Source organism: Bos indicus, chromosome 2 (genome assembly GCF_029378745.1).
Source record: "Bos indicus isolate NIAB-ARS_2022 breed Sahiwal x Tharparkar chromosome 2, NIAB-ARS_B.indTharparkar_mat_pri_1.0, whole genome shotgun sequence".
In the NCBI taxonomy this organism is placed as follows: domain Eukaryota; kingdom Metazoa; phylum Chordata; class Mammalia; order Artiodactyla; family Bovidae; genus Bos; species Bos indicus.
Genome location: NC_091761.1, coordinates 116043861 through 116064429, shown reverse-complemented (window position 1 = coordinate 116064429; position 20569 = coordinate 116043861). Strand labels below are relative to the sequence as shown.

The 20569-nt window shown below is 40.2% G+C and overlaps 1 protein-coding gene across 5 annotated transcripts in view; it reads left to right on the top strand.

The window, feature by feature from the left end:
- Positions 1-18541, top strand: part of SPHKAP (SPHK1 interactor, AKAP domain containing) — a 191832-nt gene extending 173291 nt beyond the window's left edge. For 4 of the 5 annotated variants that reach the window (XM_070773334.1, XM_070773344.1, XM_070773336.1 and 1 more), the window contains exons 9-12: positions 1035-1121; positions 3458-3510; positions 3598-3782; positions 16663-18541. In XM_070773334.1, the coding sequence (XP_070629435.1) occupies positions 1035-1121; positions 3458-3510; positions 3598-3782; positions 16663-16806 (469 nt within the window). In that variant the 3' untranslated portion in view covers positions 16807-18541. The remainder of the gene's footprint in view (positions 1-1034; positions 1122-3457; positions 3511-3597; positions 3783-16662) is intronic. The other variant, XM_070773348.1, reaches the window with a different exon arrangement.
- The last annotated feature ends 2028 nt before the right edge of the window (positions 18542-20569 follow it).

The window sequence follows — 20569 nt, the reverse complement described above, 5'->3', positions numbered from 1 at the left end:
TATCATAAGTTTATACAGTTAATTACCTCCAGCGTAATGTTTGAGTCATCAAATTTCAATCAGTGAATACATTCAGTACCCCCACGTGAAACCCAAGACAAGAATTTGAAATGAGGGGGTTCAGTTGTTTATTCATAGAACTCCAGAGGGAAGACCGTTCCATTACGCAACACTCCAGCACACATCCTTAGAAAACCTTACTTGCAAGAGAAGTCATTGGAAATTAGAGAAGGTATGAGGACACATGGTGAGTTTGGTGAAATTGGATACATTCCATTGTGCAAGTACAGACAGAACCTAAAAATGGGCTCAACTCTTCTGTGTTTCAGTAAATAGATTCCAGGCTAGTAACTAGACCATATGTTAATTGTGCAACCTACAAAAATGATACAATATATAATTCCTCCTTCTCTACAACACACTGAAGTATCAGATGTGGCTCCTTCTCCAAGATTTTAAGATAAAGGAGCTATAAAACTTTGACATTACCCAACTTTGTGCTTACAAATTCTGTAGCCCCATAGGGAAAAAAAAAAATGAGACAAGTGCATATCCTATGGAATATGCCTCAGAAAAATCCCCTGAATGGCAAAGGGAAAACCCTACTGGTTTCTGTCAAAAAGCCAAGAAGCAGGAAGATCTCCCCCGAGCCAGCATTCTCAGAAGTATCTTAGTCTCTGGAGGTATACCCAAGAAGCCTGTTGCTGATGGATAAGTATCCTCACTGCTACTAGAATGAGGAAGAAAGGGGTTATGCTGATTGTCACCCACCAGGTGTGATCCACCAAGTCTGAGCCCACTGCAGAAATTACAAAATACTGATGATGAGGATGATGGTGGTGAGTCAGAAGAGTCTTTTATTGTGTTTTCTCCTGATTTGGTCAGAAATAAACCTCAGTTTAGGGGTCCTAGACACAAAGCAATATTCTCCTGGGGATCAAAGGAAGGACCTCTTAGGATGGTGGAACGTCGGTGTCGGCAGTGTGGCCAGGTGGCGGAGACTGGCATTAATATGTAAACTTTTGCTTTGTCAGCAATGGCAACAGTAGTGCCACTAGCAGTCTTGGCATTATGGACCTGGACATTTATCAGGAAAGCATGCCATCTTCTCCCATGATTAAGTAAGTAGCCACTGAGATGCAGTGATTGTGAGCCCGCTACTCTGATTCCATCTGGCAATCCATTTTGATCATTCAGGTTGTGCCCGACCACCGGCTTCATCATGTCTGTCCTACCAAGGTTCCCGGAGACGTGTGGTTTCATGTCACTGGAGTAAGAACTCAGGCGTGCCGTAGCCTCACCCTACCATCAACCGCTTTCTATATTTCAAGTCTATCCCTTATACTATAATCGTTTTGGATAAAGCTTATCCATGTGTTCAGACATATATGTCATTTTACCTAGATGGATACAGAGAACCAAAAACCCATTTAAAATGTACCATGACAACCAACAAAAACTATTGTTCAGTAGAATATAGTGTGAGAGGCTTTTCCTTTTCTTGTAGACACCTGGGACTATTGCCATTAATGAATCCAATACCAAATGGCACTATGATGGAGATACATCACCTGCTCCCCACATTATGAGGCCCTTCTAAAATACCAAGGGAAAAAAGTACAATCAGTAAGGCATGAAATATGGTATATAAAGGGAGAGCAACATGAGGTCAGGACTTCATCTAGAATTTGTGATTGTTCTGGAAAATTAAATGAACCAAAAGCTAGTTTTGACCATTATGACATTATATGGAGATTTCTGAAATTTCAGAAAAATAGAAATGAGATATAGGGCTAAAGCTTCTCCCTGTTCTTTTTTTTTATTATTATTATCCATAGCGAAAGCACTTTTATGTCACTATTCAATCAGTATTCTGCCTGCGGGAATATTCCTCAGTGATTAAAAGTTGCAGTGCATCCTTCACTGAGCCGCACAGCCATAACTCGCAGCTAGAGATGAACATAAACATTATCTTGGGTCTGTTTTGGTTTTGAAAGGAGACAAAACAAACAAAACTACTTTGGGGCAAATTTCTTTTTCTCCTTCAGACAACATTTGTTTAGGTGTCCGTCTTTCTCCCCAGTATGAGTCTAGGACCCCACAGAATACAGAAAGAGAAAACCAAGACCATCTCTACTACCCCTATTAGCATCCTGCTGCTTCATAACAGCAGAAACTGTATCTAGTAGCTCATTTCACTTATGTTCCTTGGATAGAGATCTACCGAAAAATACAGACCCTTTGGGAAATTGGCCATTCTTCCACAAACAAATAGGTGTTTGTGAAAGAACAATTGTACTTTCTCTGGGCGTTAGGAATACAATGGAATTTACTAGCCAGATTTTAGCAGTAACAGAGAATATAAGGAAGAATCCTCCCCCATAAAGAGACACATTTTTAAGAGCACCTACAGTTTAATTTCTAGACAGGACAAAAATATGGGACAATGATGAGTTTCCCAATATGGCCACTTGCTTCCAGCTACTGGAACATATACTCTAATTTTAAAATCATTTACTAAAGCTTCCCACTATTTTCAAGGCTCCCTAATAAGTACTCACTATAATGAAAATACCTCAGATATTCAACATGCCTATATTTAATGAGATCCTTACTTCCAGTTTTCAGAGTCGGACATGACTGAGCGAATGAACTGAACTCACTTCAGTTATGAGTCTCTAGTTCTAAACAACCCTCAGCCTGCTAACAATTCCCAATAAAATGAAAAAAAAAAAAAGAAAAATTTCAACTAATTGAGATATTTTGTTGTACAACTTAAGATCTAAAGTTTGTGATTGTGTTTTTCCTCATTTCAGGTCAAAGAACCAGATAATATGTAGAAAAATATTTTCCCAGACTAAAATGCAAATTTATGTTGCTATCATGGTATAGAAAAATAATCAGTCTTGAGATGGAAATACAAGATCCTTTAAATGACAAATAAAATGCAGAAGAAGGATAAATCCTCCAATCGGATCTAGTTACCTACTAAATATTTTCTTGACTATTCAAACCTGTGAGGGTTTGTAGAAGGAAGGTTGAGAAGAATTGAAAATTGCATCTCTCAGAGTCTCCCACACCAGTCATCTCAACCAAAACCATGCAGTTTATGTGGCCTTTTTTTTAGGGGCAAGAATATCTATTTCAGACCCAGTAGTCATGCATCGGAGAAGGAAATGGCAACCCACTCCATGTTCTTGCCTGGAGAATCCCAGGGACAGGGGAGCCTGGTGGGCTGCTGTCTATGGGGTCGCACAGAGTTGGACACGACTGAAGTGACTTAGCAGCAGTCCAATGTAATAGCCATGTTAGTACTTCTCTAGTATTCGTTTACTCCACAAAAACCATAAATATATTTCAAGAGCTTTTATATCAATAAGACCCATCACTTCATCTTCCATTTACAGCTTGTTCTTCCTAAACATTACCAACCATATACTGTTGTTTTCTCCCAAAGTGAATTGGTAGAAGAAAAGGAGATTCTTAAAGGACAGGCAGAAACCATGGAGGGTAAGCCACTTTCCCATAATTTTGAGATGCAATTTGCCTATGATATTCCCATGGAAAGCGTAGTAAGGTGGTTATGTCTGTGTTCAGAACGTGCCTCTGGAACGCCGGTTGGAACAGCCAGCCGCCAGGGGAGCCTGCTGGTGATCAACTTTGACCTGGAGCCAGAGTGTCCTGACACGGAGCTGCGAGCCACTCTGCAGTGGATAGCTGCATCTGAACTCGGTATCCCCACCATCTACTTTAAGAAATCTCAAGAAAACAGAATCGAAAAGGTACCTTGACCCCTGCTTCGATATCATAAGGCTTTGTGTTTTTATCCCTGCTTGAAACTGAGTAAATGTTCAGTTGGCCCCTTTGAATGTTTTTGTTCTTGACTTTTCACCTTAGAATTTCGATTAGAACTTTGAAGCCTTCCACCTGCATAAATGTGATCGTGGCAACTCTTTGACTGGAAGCTTGTTTCCACTAGTTGGGGATGATGAGAAAGTAAATTGAGGAGACAGAATATTTTCAGAGTCTGTTTTCTTTAGGTGTGTTTCCTTGCTCTTGAACTGACCTCTTCTTATGTTCATTTAAATTAAAAGTAGAAAAGCAAAGATTTGATAATACTAGACCAAAGTGAGGTCACACTGATAATTAAAACAAACTGGCATGGTGTCAAAGAGAAGGCATTTTTAATTCCTTATGAAACATATTTGCATTGGATGGATTTTCTCATTATTATTCTCCACCTACCAAAAATATAAAGCTAAGGAATAGATCTTTGGCCAACATCAAAATTAATAGCAACTGTCACTCTAATTCCTATTCTCTAAGACCAATCACTTACTATTATAGAATATCAATTATTAAGGTTAAAACAAGAATTCAACTACCAATGACTTCCCAGGTGGCTCAGTAGTAAAGAATCTGCCTACCTCAGTAGTAAATTTCAGTAGCAAAGGATGCAGGAGATGCAAGAGACATGGATTCCATCCCTAGGTCAGGAAGGTCCCCTGGAGAAGGGAATGGAAACCCAGTCCAGTATTCTTGCCTGGACAGAGAAGTCTAGCAGACTGTGGTCCAGGGGGTCACAGAGAACTGGATATGACTGAACTATTGATCATGCACACCAATGTTTTCAAGCTCAATTTCCATAATTTAAATGTATACTCTTAAAATAATTAAAAATAATGTTGCTATATTGGTTTTCTATTTCTGTGTTACAAATTTACTAACTTAAAACAGCAACACCCAGGTCTGTCTGTTGTTAGACATTTGGGTGAATTCCATTCTCTCTACTGAGGGACTTACAAGGCAGAAATCAACTTGCCATCCTGGCTTGGCACTTATCTGGAAGCCACAGAGAGAAATAAGCTTCCACACTTGTTAGGGTTGTTGTCCTGACTCGGTTCCTTGGGGTTGTAGGACTGAAGTCCCATTTCCTTGCTGAAGTCCACTCTCAGCTTCTACAAGTTGTACAATTTCCTGTCACGTGGTCCCTTTATGCCCTCATGCTGTTAGTTTCCATTACTTCTTCTGCACTAGCCAGAGAAAACTCTGCTTTTAATGGGTTCATTCAATCAAATTACACAGATTAAGTTCACCAGATAGTCCCCCTTTTGATTAACTCAAAAGTAACTGAAGAATCCTATTTTCCATTTAAGATAACATTTAAGATATGCCCTAATAAGGGCATTAATTATCTCGTCCTACTCATGGTACTGAGGATTAGGACAGAAAATTTGGGGAGCTAATAGGTAATGATAGGATACTGCCTATCATTACCACTGTGCATTTTTTTAATGTCTTATTGTTATAAAGTATTTCCACATACTCATTATACTTGGTTCTCAACAACCCTGTGAGAAGAGCAGAATAGATATTGTCATTCCTTTTATACTGATAAACAAGTGAGGACTCAAAGAGGTTGGTCCATGAGAGTCCTCAGATACTGATGGCTAAGCCTGGTCCTAGAACCTCACTATCTCTACATATACTTCTCGATAGTTTCTCTCTCTCAAGTTAAATTGCCTTGAAGTTACAATCTAGATTTTCTTAAAAGGTGTAACTGCATTTTAATTTTTATTGCCAAAATCTAGCATCTTGAAACATCCTGAGATGAGAGGTCCTTTACTCTCTGGCTCAGGCTTAGGTACATGGTAGTTAGAATAGCATCTCTCTCTCTCTTTCTCTCTGTCTCTTCCTCCCCAGACAATGGACTTGGCTACTGGAAAAATTGAGAAGACTTAGTTTATTTTCCATACACTCATCCACTTTGGCTTCTCTTTCTAGCCAGTGATTCGTGTTTCTGTTTATGCCTAGGACTGCCTATAGTTCTATCTTCTCTGAATCTAGATGCTACCCCATACTTGGCACACTTTTATTTTCAAGGTGATGAGTGTTTCACTATACTACTGCTAAGTCGCTTCAGTTGTGTCCAACTCTGTGCAACCCCATAGACGGCAGCCCACCAGGCTCCCCTGTCCCTGGGATTCTCCAGGCAAGAATACTGGAGTGGGTTGCTGTACTGGTTCACTATAAATTCTCCTCCCACCTTACCATCCAGCCAGCCAGCGCAAAGGGTGCAGTGATAGAGTGCTTCCGTGTTGCCCCCTCCCTCCTGCCACACATAATCCCAAGACCGCCTGCCAGGGGGAGGAGAACAAAGACATTTTTAGCCAGAGTTCTTGGTTTCCTGGAAAAATGAAAGGCAGGTTGGTTTCTAGTTTTATCCCCAGCCTCTTCCTGCATAAAAGCATTGCATGGTGTATTTTAGATGATTTCTTAATGAAACAGATTTTTATGTTATTGTTCAGTTGCTCTGGGTCCAGCTCTTTGGGACCCTGTGGGGTGCAGCATGCTAGGCTCCGCTGTCTTCTACTATCTCCCAGAGTTTGCTCACATTCATATCCCGTTGATTTTTATACAGTCCACCATTTTGAAGAAACAGTGTAACACTCTATGTGAATATATGTCTAATAAATTTTTGTTTAGATGAAAGGACAAGGAATATGTCGCTAACACCTTAATTATGTAAACAATGCTTTGACATGATATTTATTTCTCCCCAGTGATTTTCAGTTATCAAAGGGGATACCTGTCTTTGCTCATAACATAAAAATAAATGTTCCATTAGTATGTCAAGATACATTAAATGATATTTCACTCCTATCTAGCATCACCTCAAGGGACTTATTTCTAAGTAATATAATTTTAGAGGACTGAATCATCTTGTTTTTCTGAGTCAGTTAAAATTCTCTACAGGTAATGGCTTCTCCATAAAAGGGCACTGCCTGTGCCCAGTTCTGTGACAGAACTGGTGAAATAAAGCAAACCCTTATGTAGAATTTTGATATCCTGTCTTTTATTTGGAGCCCTCATTCTGACTGTTTTTTAATTAGTCAGGAAGTTAAGTGGCCATTTTCAAGTGGTGTGAAAGAGAGACTATGGCTTCCCACCAAGGAGGCTGTGCCACTTGAAAGCAGCAGTGTCTCATTAGCTCCTCATCAGCTTAGAAAAGGTGAAAGGAGTGTCTCTGTTAAGTTCAGCAACCAAAAGGCAAAGGAGAAAAGGACAGATATACCCATCTGAATGCAGAGTTCCAAAGAACAGCAAGGAGAGATAAGAAAGCCTTCCTCAGTGATCAGTGCGAAAAAATAGAGGAAAACAATAGAATGAGAAATACTAGAGATCTCTTCAAGAAAATTAGAGATACCAAGGGAACATTTCATGCAAAGATGGGCACAGTAAAGGACAGAAATGGTATGGACCTAACAGAAGCAGAAGATATTAAGAAGAGGTGGCAAGAATACACAGAAGAACTGTACAAAAGAGATCTTAATGACCCAGATAACCACGATGGTGTGATCACTCACCTAGAGCCAGACATCCTGAAGCGAAAAGTCAAGTGGACCTTAGGAAGCATCACTATGAACAAAGCTAGTGGAGGTGATGGAATTCCAGCTGAGTTATTTCAAATCCCCAAAGACGATTCTGTTAAAGTGCTGCACTCAACATGTCAGCAAATTTGGAAAACTCAGCAGTGGCCACAGGACTGAAAAAGGTCAGTTTTCATTCCAATCCCAAACAAGGGCAATGCCAAAGAATGTTCAAACACCACACAATTCCACTCATCTCACATGCTAGCAGAGTAAAGCTCAAAATTCTCTAAGCCAGGCTTCAATAGTATGTGAACCAGGAACTTCCAGATGTTCAAGCTGGATTTAGAAAAGGCAGAGAAACCAGAGATCAAATTGTCAACATCCGTTGAATCATAGAAAAAGCAAAAGAATTCCAGAAAAACATCTACTTCTGCTTCATTGACTATGCTAAAAACCTTTGTGTGGATCACAACTGTGGGAAGTTCTGTGGAACTGTGGAAAGTTCTTAGAGAGATGGGAATACCAGACCACCTTACCTGCCTCCTGAGAAACCTGTATGCAGGTCAAGAAGCACCAGTTAGAACCGGACATGAAACAACAAACTTATTCCAAATTGGGAAAGGATTACGTCAAGGCTATATATTGTCACCTCCTTATTTAACTTACAATGCCATCATGAGTAATGGCAGGCTGGACGAAGCACAAGCCAGAATCAAAATTGCCGGGAGAAATATCAATAACCTCAGATATGCACATGACACCACCCTTACGGCAGAAAGTGAAGAAGAACTAAAGAGGCTTTTGATGAAGGTGAAAGTGGAGAGTGAAAACTCCAGCTAAAATCTCAACATTCAGAAAACTAAGATCATGGCATCCGGTCCCATCACTTCCTAGCAAATAGATGGGGAAACAATGGAAACAGCAAGAGACTTTATTTACTTGTGCTCCAAAATCACTGCAGATGGTGACTGCAGCCATGATATTAAAAGACAATTGCTCCTTGGAATAAAATCTTTGACAAACCAAGGCAGAGTATTAAGAATTAGAGACATTACTTTGCCAACAAAGGTCTGTCTAGTCAAAGCTATGGTTTTTCCAATAGTCATGTATGGATGTGAGAGTTAGACCATAAAGAAAGCTGAGCACCGAAGAATTGATGCTTTTGACCTGTGGTGTTGGAGAAAACTCTTGAGAATCCCTTGGACTGCAAGAAAATCAAACCAGTCAATCCTAAAGGAAATCAGTCCTGAATATTCATTGGAAGGACTGATGCTGAAGCTGAAACTTCAATATTTTGGCCACCTCATGCTAAGAGCCGACACATTGGAAAACACCCTGTTGCTGGGGAAGATTGAAGGCGGGAGGAGAAGGGGATGACAGAGGGTGAGATGGTTGGATGGCATCACTGACTCAATGGACATGATTTTGAGCAAGTTCCGGGAGATGTCATGATTGAATACAGAAGCATCTCATCTGTCCCATCACTGCCTGTGAACTTGGCCTTGGAGTGGAAGGACACCTAATATCAGCTTATAACTACCTGCAGTCTTATTTCAATTCAAAAGATGAATTCCAAACATTCTGGGTCCCTAATGTCCTGTCACTCCTCTCCAGTAAATGACATCTGTATTCTCAGGCTTTCTCTTTTAGTGTTCCATCTAATTATTAAAATGCTAGGTGCACTTGAACATCATACATGCAGGACATTCATCAAAAGTTTATCGAATATGTACAACATGCCAACGTTGTTCTAGGCTCTGGGGACACAGGGAACAAAAGAGGCAAGATGTTCTACCCTTTGGGAGTTCATATTCCAGGTTAGGAAGGGCCCAGGGCAGGGAGAGGGTAAACCATAGGAGGCTCAGCTTGTAAAGACCAAACTTGAAGTGTAATGGGAGCGTATTCTGAATAAGGGAAAATGAGAAACACACTGAAACAGTACTTTCTGCCCTGCAAACCGTGAGCCAAATGCAAAGAGTCACCCAGGACACTAACTTACAACTCGCATCTTAGGCCCCTTCTTGGAGCTTCCTTTCTAAGAGTGGGGCCTAGAGATACACATTTTTAACATATTTGTTCAAGTATGATGATTCTGATGAACACTAAAGTTTGAGACTCCCTTCCATAAGAAATGGGCTTTCCAGGTGGCTCTAGTGGTAAAGAAGCTACCTGCCAATGCAAGAAACAATAAGAGATGTAGGTTTGATCCTCAGATTGGGAAGATCCCCTGGAGAAGAGCATAGAAACCCATTGCAGTATTCTTGCCTGGAGAATCCCATGGACAGTGGATCCTGGAGGGCTCCAGTCCATGGAGTCACGAAGAGTCAGACATGACTGAGAAACTAACACTTCCATAAGAAATATCTTGAAGGAGTGGCAGAATTTGAGGTGGCTTTTAAGTATGCTAAATTCCAAAGGAAAGATTGCTGAGAATCATAGCACTTGAAAATCTAAAATACAGTTTATAAATTTAATTCACAGTGACCTTGACATCAGTTAAATTTAATCTACTTAATTCATGGAAGGGGAAAAATCATGAAAGCCATTCTTTTTCAAAAGGATATCAATTAATTAATTGTTCTGCTTTGTGAAGGCAATGTATTATTGTTCTTCAGCTCTTTTTCTTCTGTTTAAATTCAATAATCGGGGAGCTGGAATGAGCTGATGACTGGCCTCATAGTAAATCAGTTACCTTCCTCATCATTAAGCTCATTTGGGGAATTACATCCTTCTCTTGAGGGCAGTGAATAGAACAGAATGTCCTAAGAGGAAACAGATGTATACCTGCCTTCCTAAGAAAGTGAGTGTCAGAAGACTCGCTTCTCCTTTAATGTCTTACTCTTTTCCACAAGCAAAGTAGAGGAAACAGAATGAGAGAGAAAATATTGATGTCATTTACTATTAAGTTAACTTTTCCCAAAATACTACACTTAAAGTCTCAGTTTTGAAAACAGTACCTGACAAAGGAAAAATAAAGAATTAAATATTGTCTTAGCTCAAGCTGCTCTAGTAAAATAACACAGGCAGTGGCTTGAACAGCAGACATTTATTTCTTAGAGTTCTAGAGGCTAGAAAGTCTGAGGTCAAAGTACCAGTAGGTGCATTTCCTGATGAGGGACAGCTTCCTTTCTGTGCTGTCACATGGCAGAGAGCCAGCTCTGGTATCTCTTCATCTCAGAAGGGCATGAGCTCCATCCTGGGAGCCCCATCCCCATGACCCGGGGGATGCTTTTATGGCCTGATGCTCGAGCCAATCAAATCAAACTCTTCTCTTGGGATGAACCAGGCTTTGGGGTTTTCCCAAGATCCCTGGGGAGTCCCAGGGTACAGCCAAAGCTGAGAATCTCAACTCCTACAGGCCATAGTTGCGGGAGCAATATAAAGACCAGCTCACTTGTGCTTAATGAAATGGACTGCCTTGGAACAAAAGAAGGTAGCTGCTTTCAGAAATCTGCATTGAGTGTTTCCCCAAAAATCTAAACAATTTGCGACAACTCCCATAGATTCCTTTCGATCCCTGGATTGGGAAAATCTCCTGGAGAAGGAAATGGCAACCCACTTCAGTATTCTTGCCTGGAACATCCCACAGATAAATGTGCCTGAGGGGCTTCAGTTCATGGGGTCACCAAGAGTCAGACACAACTTAGCAACTAAACAACAACAACCCGTAGATCCCACCATATGATTTTATAAACAAGTAATCTAATTAAGTAAATGCACCTGAGAATATAAAAGGTCCCTACCATGTGATACTTTCCTTCCAACAGGTCACAACATGCCATCAAGGAATGTGAATTCTTCTAGCTTCCTAAAATGAAACATTTGTTCAAGGAAATGGCAAATATGATACATAGGAAGGGAAACTAATTGTTATTAATTGTGCAATGATAGGAAATGAAAATTTTTTATTTTTGTCAGTACATTGAAAAGAAAAACTCAGATTCCCTGACATCCTAAAGCTGATTACTGAGTCCGTAGCCTGGACAGACATAGTGAAAGATATAGGGACAGCTGCTAAATAGAATGCAGTTTTTAAAGACTGTAGTAATGAACTGGAAGTGTCCTTTTCTGGTTTATTTACAATCTTAGCTTCATTTTTGTCTAGAGTTTTTTTTAAATAAAGAAAGAAAAGAAAATGTAAGACCTTCCTTACTCATCAACCCCACCGATGTTTCAAGGTCTTAATGTCTGAGAAGAAGCCATCACAGACTAAGAGCATGCTATATTTAGTGGGACCAGATCATTTTTAAAAATTGCTTTATTGGGATGTGCTTAGCCGCTCAGTTGTGTCTAACTCTTTGCAACCCCATGGACTGTAGCCCACCAGGCTCTTCTTTCCATGGGGATTCTCCAGGCAGGAATACTGGAGTGGGTTGCCATTTCTTTCTCCAATTTATTGGGATATCAACCTGACTTTAGAAGTCATGAGACAGATTCTAGCATGTGGCCATTTCACAAAATACTGATAGAGTAGCCTAGTTGGTAGGACATTTTGACAGTTTGGGGTCAGTTCACAACATCCTGTGGTCATCATCACAGACCGCAATGGGAGACCCTGCTTCGGCAGGCCCAAAATAGATGGAAAGTAGCTAATACTGGAAAGTAGCTAATACCTTCCAGAAAGGTCTGAAGCAGACAGCCTTCTGGGAAGAGTTTAGCCAATATTGACATCTGCTCTGTAATTTTCATTCTCTCCCAGAGCAATGACTCAGAGATTAAAGTTGGGAATAAGATGGTGGCCCAGAAAACTAGAGTGTACAGAAAGAAAAAAAAAAAAAGTGCTGAGACTAAGTTTATATTTCTGTGTACTTTATACTGCATCTTTATAAAACATGCTAAAGCAGAGAAAACACCCTCAAGGGATAAGTCTGGTCTAAGACCGCTGATGACCCTGGAGGAAAATCTTGACGAGAAGTCGATGAATTATTAATATGAGCCTCTCTCAGTGAGACCTCAGAAACTTGATCTTCAAACCTTCTGCACTGGGAGCACCTTTCTCCAGTAAGAGCTGGAAAAGTCTGATTAACAAAATCATGCAAAGACATCCTAGCCTTTCTCCCCTTTTTCCTGAGGCTGCATATTTTTTCCACCTAGTCCAATAGAAAAACATGCATGCCTGGGATCTTTCATACACACCAACATACAAGTAACAGCTCACAAAATTATTTTTATGCAGCTCCATGAATTTACTAATAACCACCTAGAGTGTTCCTCTTTCTGATGGTATTTGTGTTCTGAGCAAAGTCTTAACCTAAAGGATTTAAGTTCTCTAAAATTTCAGGAGTCTAACAGACAGCTCAACAGACTTGTGAGGGATACCGGACAACTAACAGTCTGACATTCTGTCACTGAGCCTGATGGAGCTGATTGGAGCTAACCTTCCAGGGCTGTTGTAATAATGACCAGTGAAGAGGGGTCCCAGGCACCCCTGGGACCTTCACAGCATGCATGCCCACTCCCAGTCACAGGTGATGAAACACCTGCCCCATGACCATCTCTGACTTTGCTCTTTGCCCACTACCAGGGCACCAGTTCAGGCTCTGCCTTTGCTTAGGTTCTCAGCCTTGACTCATTTTTTGGAGCATCCTATCAGTAGGGAATTATTGAGTAAGCAGCCCCAAGATGTGCCTGGTAATTTTTTAATGGTATAAGTGCAAATATGTAAAACTCAAGGATGAATATTTATACAAGGTTCAGCTTCAGTGATTCTGGATGTCACTCCATATTTCAAGTAGTCTTATTGATCGTTTTGAATGCATTTGATGTATTTGACTCACATTTGGGTGTTCCGCCTTCTGCAAATATTTATTGAGTCCCTAGTAGGTACAGGGACTTATCTTATTTTCCAAAAAGATATTGGGTTGGCCAAACAGTTCATTCACGTCTTTTCCATAAGATGTTACCAGTATTAAGTGATTAAGGACTTCCCTGGTTAACTTTCAGTGGTTAAGAATCCGCCTGCCAATGCAGGGGACATGGGTCCGATCCCACAGATTGCAGAGCAACTAAGTTGGTACACCGTAACTACTGAGCCAGTGTCAGACTTTATTTTGGGGGGCTCCAAAATCGCTGCAGATGGTGACTGCAGCCACAAAATTAAAAGACGCTTACTCCTTGGAAGGAAAGTTATGACCAACCTAGATAGCATATTCAAAAGCAAAGACATTACTTTGCCAACAAAGGTTCATCTAGTCAAGGCTATGGTTTTTCCAGTGGTCATGTATGGATGTGAGAGTTGGACTGTGAAGAAGACTGAGCGCCAAAGAATTGATGCTTTTGAACTGTGGTGTTGGAGAAGACTCTTGAGTGTCCCTTGGACTGCAAGAAGATCCAACCAGTCCATTCTGAAGGAGATCAGCCCTGGGATTTCTTTGGAAGGAATGATGCTAAAGCTGAAACTCCAGTACTTTGGCCACCTCAGGCGAAGAGTTGACTCATTGGAAAAGACTGTGATGCTGGGAGGGATTGGCAGCAGGAGGAGAAAGGGACGACAGAGGATGAGATGGCTGGATGGCATCACTGATTCGATGGACATGAGTCTGAGTGAACTCTGGGAGTTGGTGATGGACAGGGAGGCCTGGCGTGCTGCGATTCATGGGGTCGCAAAGAGTCGGACACGACTGAGCGACTGAACTGAACTGAACTACTGAGCCTGTACTCTAGAGCCCGTGACCCCCAACAAGAGAAGCTATTGCAATGACGAGCCCTCTCACTACAACAGAGTAGCCCCTGCTCGCTTCAACTAGAGAAAGCCCACACACAGCAACAAAGACCTGGTAAAGCCAAAAAAAAAAAAAAAAAAAAATGCCAGAGGTAGTTCAGATGGTGTCCTCTGGCAGGGAGATTACAGTCTATAATACTGTTGCCATCAGCTTCCCACTGGTCTCCCTTTTTGCATCTTCCTAAAACTCTTTGAGATGATGTTTATGTTTCCATGTATTAAAAGTTAAGCATTTTATTTTCCAGCCTAGAAAATTGCTTTATTCTGATTAAGCCAACACAAGGCGAATAAGTACAATAAAGCACTGATTTCTGTAACTGCAATAGCTGGTGCTGTCACAGCAGCTGGAAGAAGAAACGTAATTTAATAGTAGCTCTCTGGGAAACAACTTCTCAGTAATTTAAATGAATTAGCAAATTCAAACTGAAGGGGGCGGGGGAAGATCAGAAAAAATTAGCATTCCAATTTCTGGCTCATCTTCAAAGTCTGAGCAAATGTGAAATGAGCAGGGCAAAAAAATTCTAGGAGGAAACATTGAAGAAATAGTAACTAAAGCATATCTCTCATCTTTTTAAGAAATAGATTTTTCTTCCTCAGTAAACGAGACTAGAGTCCCAGCCTTTCCTTTATCCCAATGTTCCAAATAAATATTAATGTCTCATTATTCTACTTTGGAGAAGGAAATGGCAACCCACTCCAGTTTTCTTGCCTGGAAAATCCCATGGAGAGAGGAGCCTGGCAGGCTACAGTCCTGCTAAGTCACTTCAGCAGTGTCCGACTCTGTGCGACCCATAGACGGCAGCCCACCAGGCTCCCCCATCCCTGGGATTCTCCAGGCAAGAACACTGGAGTGGGTTGCCATTTCCTTCTCCAATGCATGAAAGTGAAAAGGGAAAGTGAAGTCGTTCAGTCATGTCTGACTCTTAGCGACCCCATGGACTGCAGCCTACCAGACTCCTCCGTCCATGGGATTTTCCAGGCAAGAGTACTGGAGTGGGGTGCCATTGGCTTCTCCAAGGCTACAGTCCATGGGGTCGCAAAGAGTCGAACACGACTGTAGTGACTTAGTGTATTCTCCTACCACCAAAAGGCATGGGGTACTGTAGCAAAAAGAGCTTTGGTCTGCAGTGTCAGAAGACCATGCATCCTGGGACTTCCCTGGTGGTTCAGTGGTTAAGACTTCACTTTCCAATGCAGGGGTGTAGGTTCCATCTCTGGTCAAGGGGCTAAGATCCCACATACCTTGTGATCAAAAAGACAAAATGTGGACAACAGAAGCAATATTATGACAAATTTGATAAAGACTTTTAAAATGATCCACATTAAAAAAAGAAGACCATCTTACTGCCAACTTTTCATCTCACAAACCCACAATTTTTCATCTTTAAATGCCTGCTTTGCAGCATTGTTGACAGAATTAAATGAGATTACATGCTTGAAAGGTACTTCCTACAGGTTTTGGCTCTTAATAGTTGTTACTTTTCTTTATACATATCTGACTAAGGATTTTGAGAGGACTTCATGCTGAGCTTTAGGCTACAGTTTCATGAAGGGGATCATCTGTAATGATTTTCCCATCTTCCAGTGCTCCAACTCAACCTGCAGTCAGATGCTTTCTAAGTTGTGGCCAATTGAAAATGATATAATTAGCCAGGTGCTGAGTCTAGGATGTTTCCTCAATCTTTCCTTTTCCTGTTCCAATGGAAAGACAGTGTCTCTTGAAACTTGACAGAGGAGGGAACTTTTCAAAGTGGAATGAGGAACGAGTAAGTAAAACTACCCGAAAGTTTGTTGTTCAGTCACTAAAGTCATGCCCTACTCTTTGTGAGCCCATGAACTGCAGCACACTAGGCTTTCCTTTCATTCACTATCTCCTGGAGTTTGCTCAGATTCATATTCACTAAGTCAATGATGACATCTAACCATCTCATCCTCTGTCGCCCCCTTCTCCTCCTGTCCTCAGGCGTTCCCAGCATCAGGGTCTTTTCCAATGAGTTGGCTTTTCACATCAGGTTGCCGAAGTATTGTCCTGGAGCTTCAACATCAGTCCTTCCAATGAATATTCAGAGTTGATTTCCTTTAGGATTCACTGGTTTGATCTCCTTGCTGTCCAAGGGACTCTCAAGAGTCTTCTCCAGCACCCAAAATTTTAATACAATTTATCTGGCCTAAATGGTACATCCTATGAAAGATTGTGTATGGCACTAATAGAAGGGACTGGGAACCATGCTATACAGAACCATTAGACAGAGTCTAACCCAGAGAAAGGTGGATCTGAGGGAACTCTTCAAATACCTAAAAGATAAGATGTTGAAAGAAGAATTCCATGTAGACTCTCAAAATTGGTGGATGGCAACTGCTGTGAGGAACATCTCAGTTCAGTTGAAAGAACCCTCTAATAATCTGGACTGTCTACAAAGAAAATAGACTGTCCTGAAATATAGTTCCCTGCCACTAGAGGTATTCAAGAATAGCCTGGAGAGCCATTGGCTCTGGTAGAATGGTTGAATGAGATGACTTTGAGGATCCTCTGTGATATGTGAGTCCTAACTCTGTGCTTTTCTCTAGTTTCTAGATGTCGTGCGGCTGGTCCATCAGAAGTCCTGGAAGGTGGGGGATATCTTCCATGCAGTGGTTCAGTACTGCAAGATACATGAGGAACGGAGGGATGGGACCCCGAGTCTCTTTGATTGGCTCTTGGAACTGGGATAAGGCAGCAGTCTCCTGCAGAGTATCCCTTTCCTTCTTTCCAGCTTAGATTACAGTGGTTTGCTCTAAACGCTCTAAACTTTCTCAAAACATCACATCACATTATCCGAGCTAGGAAAAAATCTGCTCCTCAAGTCTGCTGCACATGGAATAAATCTGAAGGAAAGCAAAATATAGGTCTGTACAAATCAACACAACCTGTAGGGGAGTTTAAAAGAGCTTGTGTTAGAATGGCTGGAGAAACAGAAATTGTAATGGGCCCAAATGGAAAACTTCAGGCTAGGCCTAAACTCCAGGAGAGTTGCACTTGCATATTTTTAATAACATAAAATGTCATGTAATATCTCCAACATGAATCAACTGGAAACAGCATCACTGGTCAAAATCATTTTATAAACTCTGCTGTAATCTTTATTTTACTTTTTTGAGCAGATTAAAGTGTCTTTCAGCCCAGGTAAATACTTAAGATATGGGTGAGAAATTTCCAAAATTTTGATATAAAAGCCTTTCAGTTTTAGACCATTATCAGTGGATATTAACAGAGATGCAAGGATATCTCAGTGTTTCCTATAGAGGTGATTTCATTTGTTCACTCTAGCCCACTGATAAATATTTCATATCTCCCCAGCAATGTCTTGAGTTCCCAGCTAATCAAAAGACTCTTGGTGTTCAGCTGAGAGAGAGAAAGGTGGAAGATTGTCTTATTTCCATCTGTTTATTACATGAGTGACATGGTTACAGAACTCTTACCCTATGGGAAAGCTTTCCTACTAAAGAGAGTCTTTGGAGAGAAAATCTCCTTGTATATTAAATTATATAAAATATAAACTTTCATTTTTATTGTAAATTATGAAGAGACTATCATAAATAATATATCAAGTTAGCCTTAGAGGTTCATAAAATATGAAGAGATTATTGTTTTAAGTTGTATGTTGACACTTGAGCCCTATGATTTCATTATAAACACGTTGGTACCCGTATGCAGACTTGCTAGTCAGATGACATTTATAATGATGGATGCAGGGTTTGACATATCCAGTTAGGATCATATACTTCCTAATTTAAGGATATTGGCACTTAATTTCAGAAAAAGAAACTATTGTCACATTGAAGTATTTTAAAAACAGAGATTTACTTTTTTGAAAAATAAAGGTATTTAACTTCTCCCTAATAGGTCTTTTTCCCTTTCAGCTAAATGAGCTAGACTGGCTTTTATTTTCTTGATCAAAGAAAGTGTTTATTAAAGATTTCCTGAAATACTATGCTTTTACACTATTTTTAAGATTGTCAAGTAATTTTAAATGTGAACAAAGTCCCACTCCATCCATATCAGCTTTCTGTGTCATCCACATTGACAAGAAATTGAAATTTCTTGAAATGTCAACAAACTTTATTGGAAGTCATCCTCCCTACCACCCATCCCCCAGAATCCTTTCCAGGACTCATTAAGCATTTATTATAGAAAAATAGTCCATATTTGGGTTATATATTTAATTGACATGTGATACAAATACCAAACTTGAACATTTATCCATCCTCTCAAAGTGAAAGTTCTTTGTGATACTAGATGGAAAAGGATATGTTTATTTTTTAAACAACCCCAAAAGATTGTAATATTGTGTGTAGACTTCTGTTGTGCTCAAATGTTTACTTATCCTACAAAGCACAAATACTGAATTATAACCATGTGATGAAATATATGTTGTATCTAAAGTTGCAAACTAATCAATAAATTTTTGTTGCCAACTGGTTGACCATTTTTTTCTCCCAGAGCTTAAGTGCCTCATAGGAAAAGTAGTCACAGTGTGATTGGATGAAGGTAGATTTATCTCTTATACAACTTCACTGTCCCACTTTCAATTTTTGAATAAGCAGATATTCTTTGACTAAATTGTTGGGATCAGTAGTATTTACATAAATCTGCACTTCTCAGTCTTAGCACCACTCTCAGGTTAGGCTGGATAATTCTTTGTTGAGGGGGGCGGGGATACTGTCCTTCATGTTGTTGAATGTTTAGTAGCGCCCCCTCTCCCAACTTCTACCTATAGATGTCGGTGACTATCTCCTCCCAGTTATAACAACCAAAAAAGTAGATCCTGGAGGGCAAAATCACCATTGGTTGAGGATCTTTGGTGTAAATAATGCCTTGAAAAGGCAGAGCCTGAGGCTCTAGGAGGCATTAGGTTAAAGGAGGAGGCCCTGTATAGCCCCTAGTCTGGAGAACCCCAGTAGGAACCCAAAAAAACAGGCATTGGGAAGATGCCCTGGAGAAGGGAAAGGCTACCCACTCCAGTGTTCTGGCCTGGAGAATTCCATGGACTGTCCAGTCCATGGGGTCGCAAAGAGTTGGACAAGACTGAGTGACTTTCACTTTCACTTTTCACTTTCGCCACACCCTCCCAGGACTGACTGGGCTGTGGCCTTTACAGTAAGTCTCGGCGACAAGAGAGAGAGGCACAAGGCAATCAGGCGTCTCCAGACCTGGGACTAAGCCAATCTAGAAGCAAGTAAGCTAGAGGTAAATGTTCAGTCTTAGAGATAAATGGACTCTTTGAACTCATTAGAATGTATTGTGATGCAGATATATAGCAAAAGAAAAAAAAAGATTATTCAGGTAATTAAAAATAAGGATAACATATCTACTATTCTCAACAGTTTTGTTAGTTGAAATTTTTATGATGATTTTCCAAAAGTGGAAAGCTAATATATAGAGAACCTAAATGATCTGTACAATGCTTAAAACAATGAGGGGCAAAAGTGGGGGCTGATAAGACTGAAAGAGGTGAGCTAATTTTTTCCAGCTCCCACAACTATGAAGAATTTGAGCACAGGCAGTCTGACCGCAAATCTTAACCACTGTACCATACTTCTGGCTGTGAGTATGTGCTATTTTTATAACTTGAGTAAATGAAATAAGATCTAAAATTTTTTAAAACGAGATCTGTTTTCCTAATACCTGTATGAAAACTGGAAAGATTGTGTAGAAATAGCTAGACAGTTGTATCAGTATTTTAATTACAGTCTGATGTTTTCCAACTGCAAAGCCATATTTGGTAAAAAATTTATAATGCATCTCTTACAATCAAAATTATTTCGTTGAGGTTAATTTATGTATGAGACTGCGTGTGTGTGTGTGCTGACTATTCAGATATTTAGACTAATGAAACAAAACATTTTCTTTTTCTATAGGTTAATTATGTTTGAAAAAAACACTCACCATAAACACCAGCCTACATAAATAAAAACATATTCAACCTCAAAAATTATTAGATTTATATAAAGTATTGAGATACCTGAGCATTTTATTTTATTCACTAATAAAAAGGCTTGGATATGCTTATGTAAAGAATTCTCCATCTGCCAGAGGACAATGTCAAATAAAAATAAACTCTAGGCATTAGTAAGGAGTGACTTTATTTGAAAGGATTACTACAAGAAGGGGAAAAGGACTGTTACAATAGGAAGGAAGGGGGACTATTTCTATTAAAAAGTAAGAAAGCTCCAACTGTGAGATCTACAAGTGTTCTGGGCAAAAAAAGAGGTTTTATTTCAAAGAGAAAAGGACTAGAAAGAGCCAGGTGTGGAGAATGAGATGAGCCGGTGCAGGTGTCATAATGGGGCAGTAGATGAGAGAATGTTCTATGCTGGGCTCAGTCTATTCTCAGGAGGGATTCTTTAAGGAGACACTAAATACTGGATCCTGCCAACAAGGATGGCTCAAAGCTAAGGAGCCTGGAGAAAGTCGAGAAACTTAACTAAAGTTTGG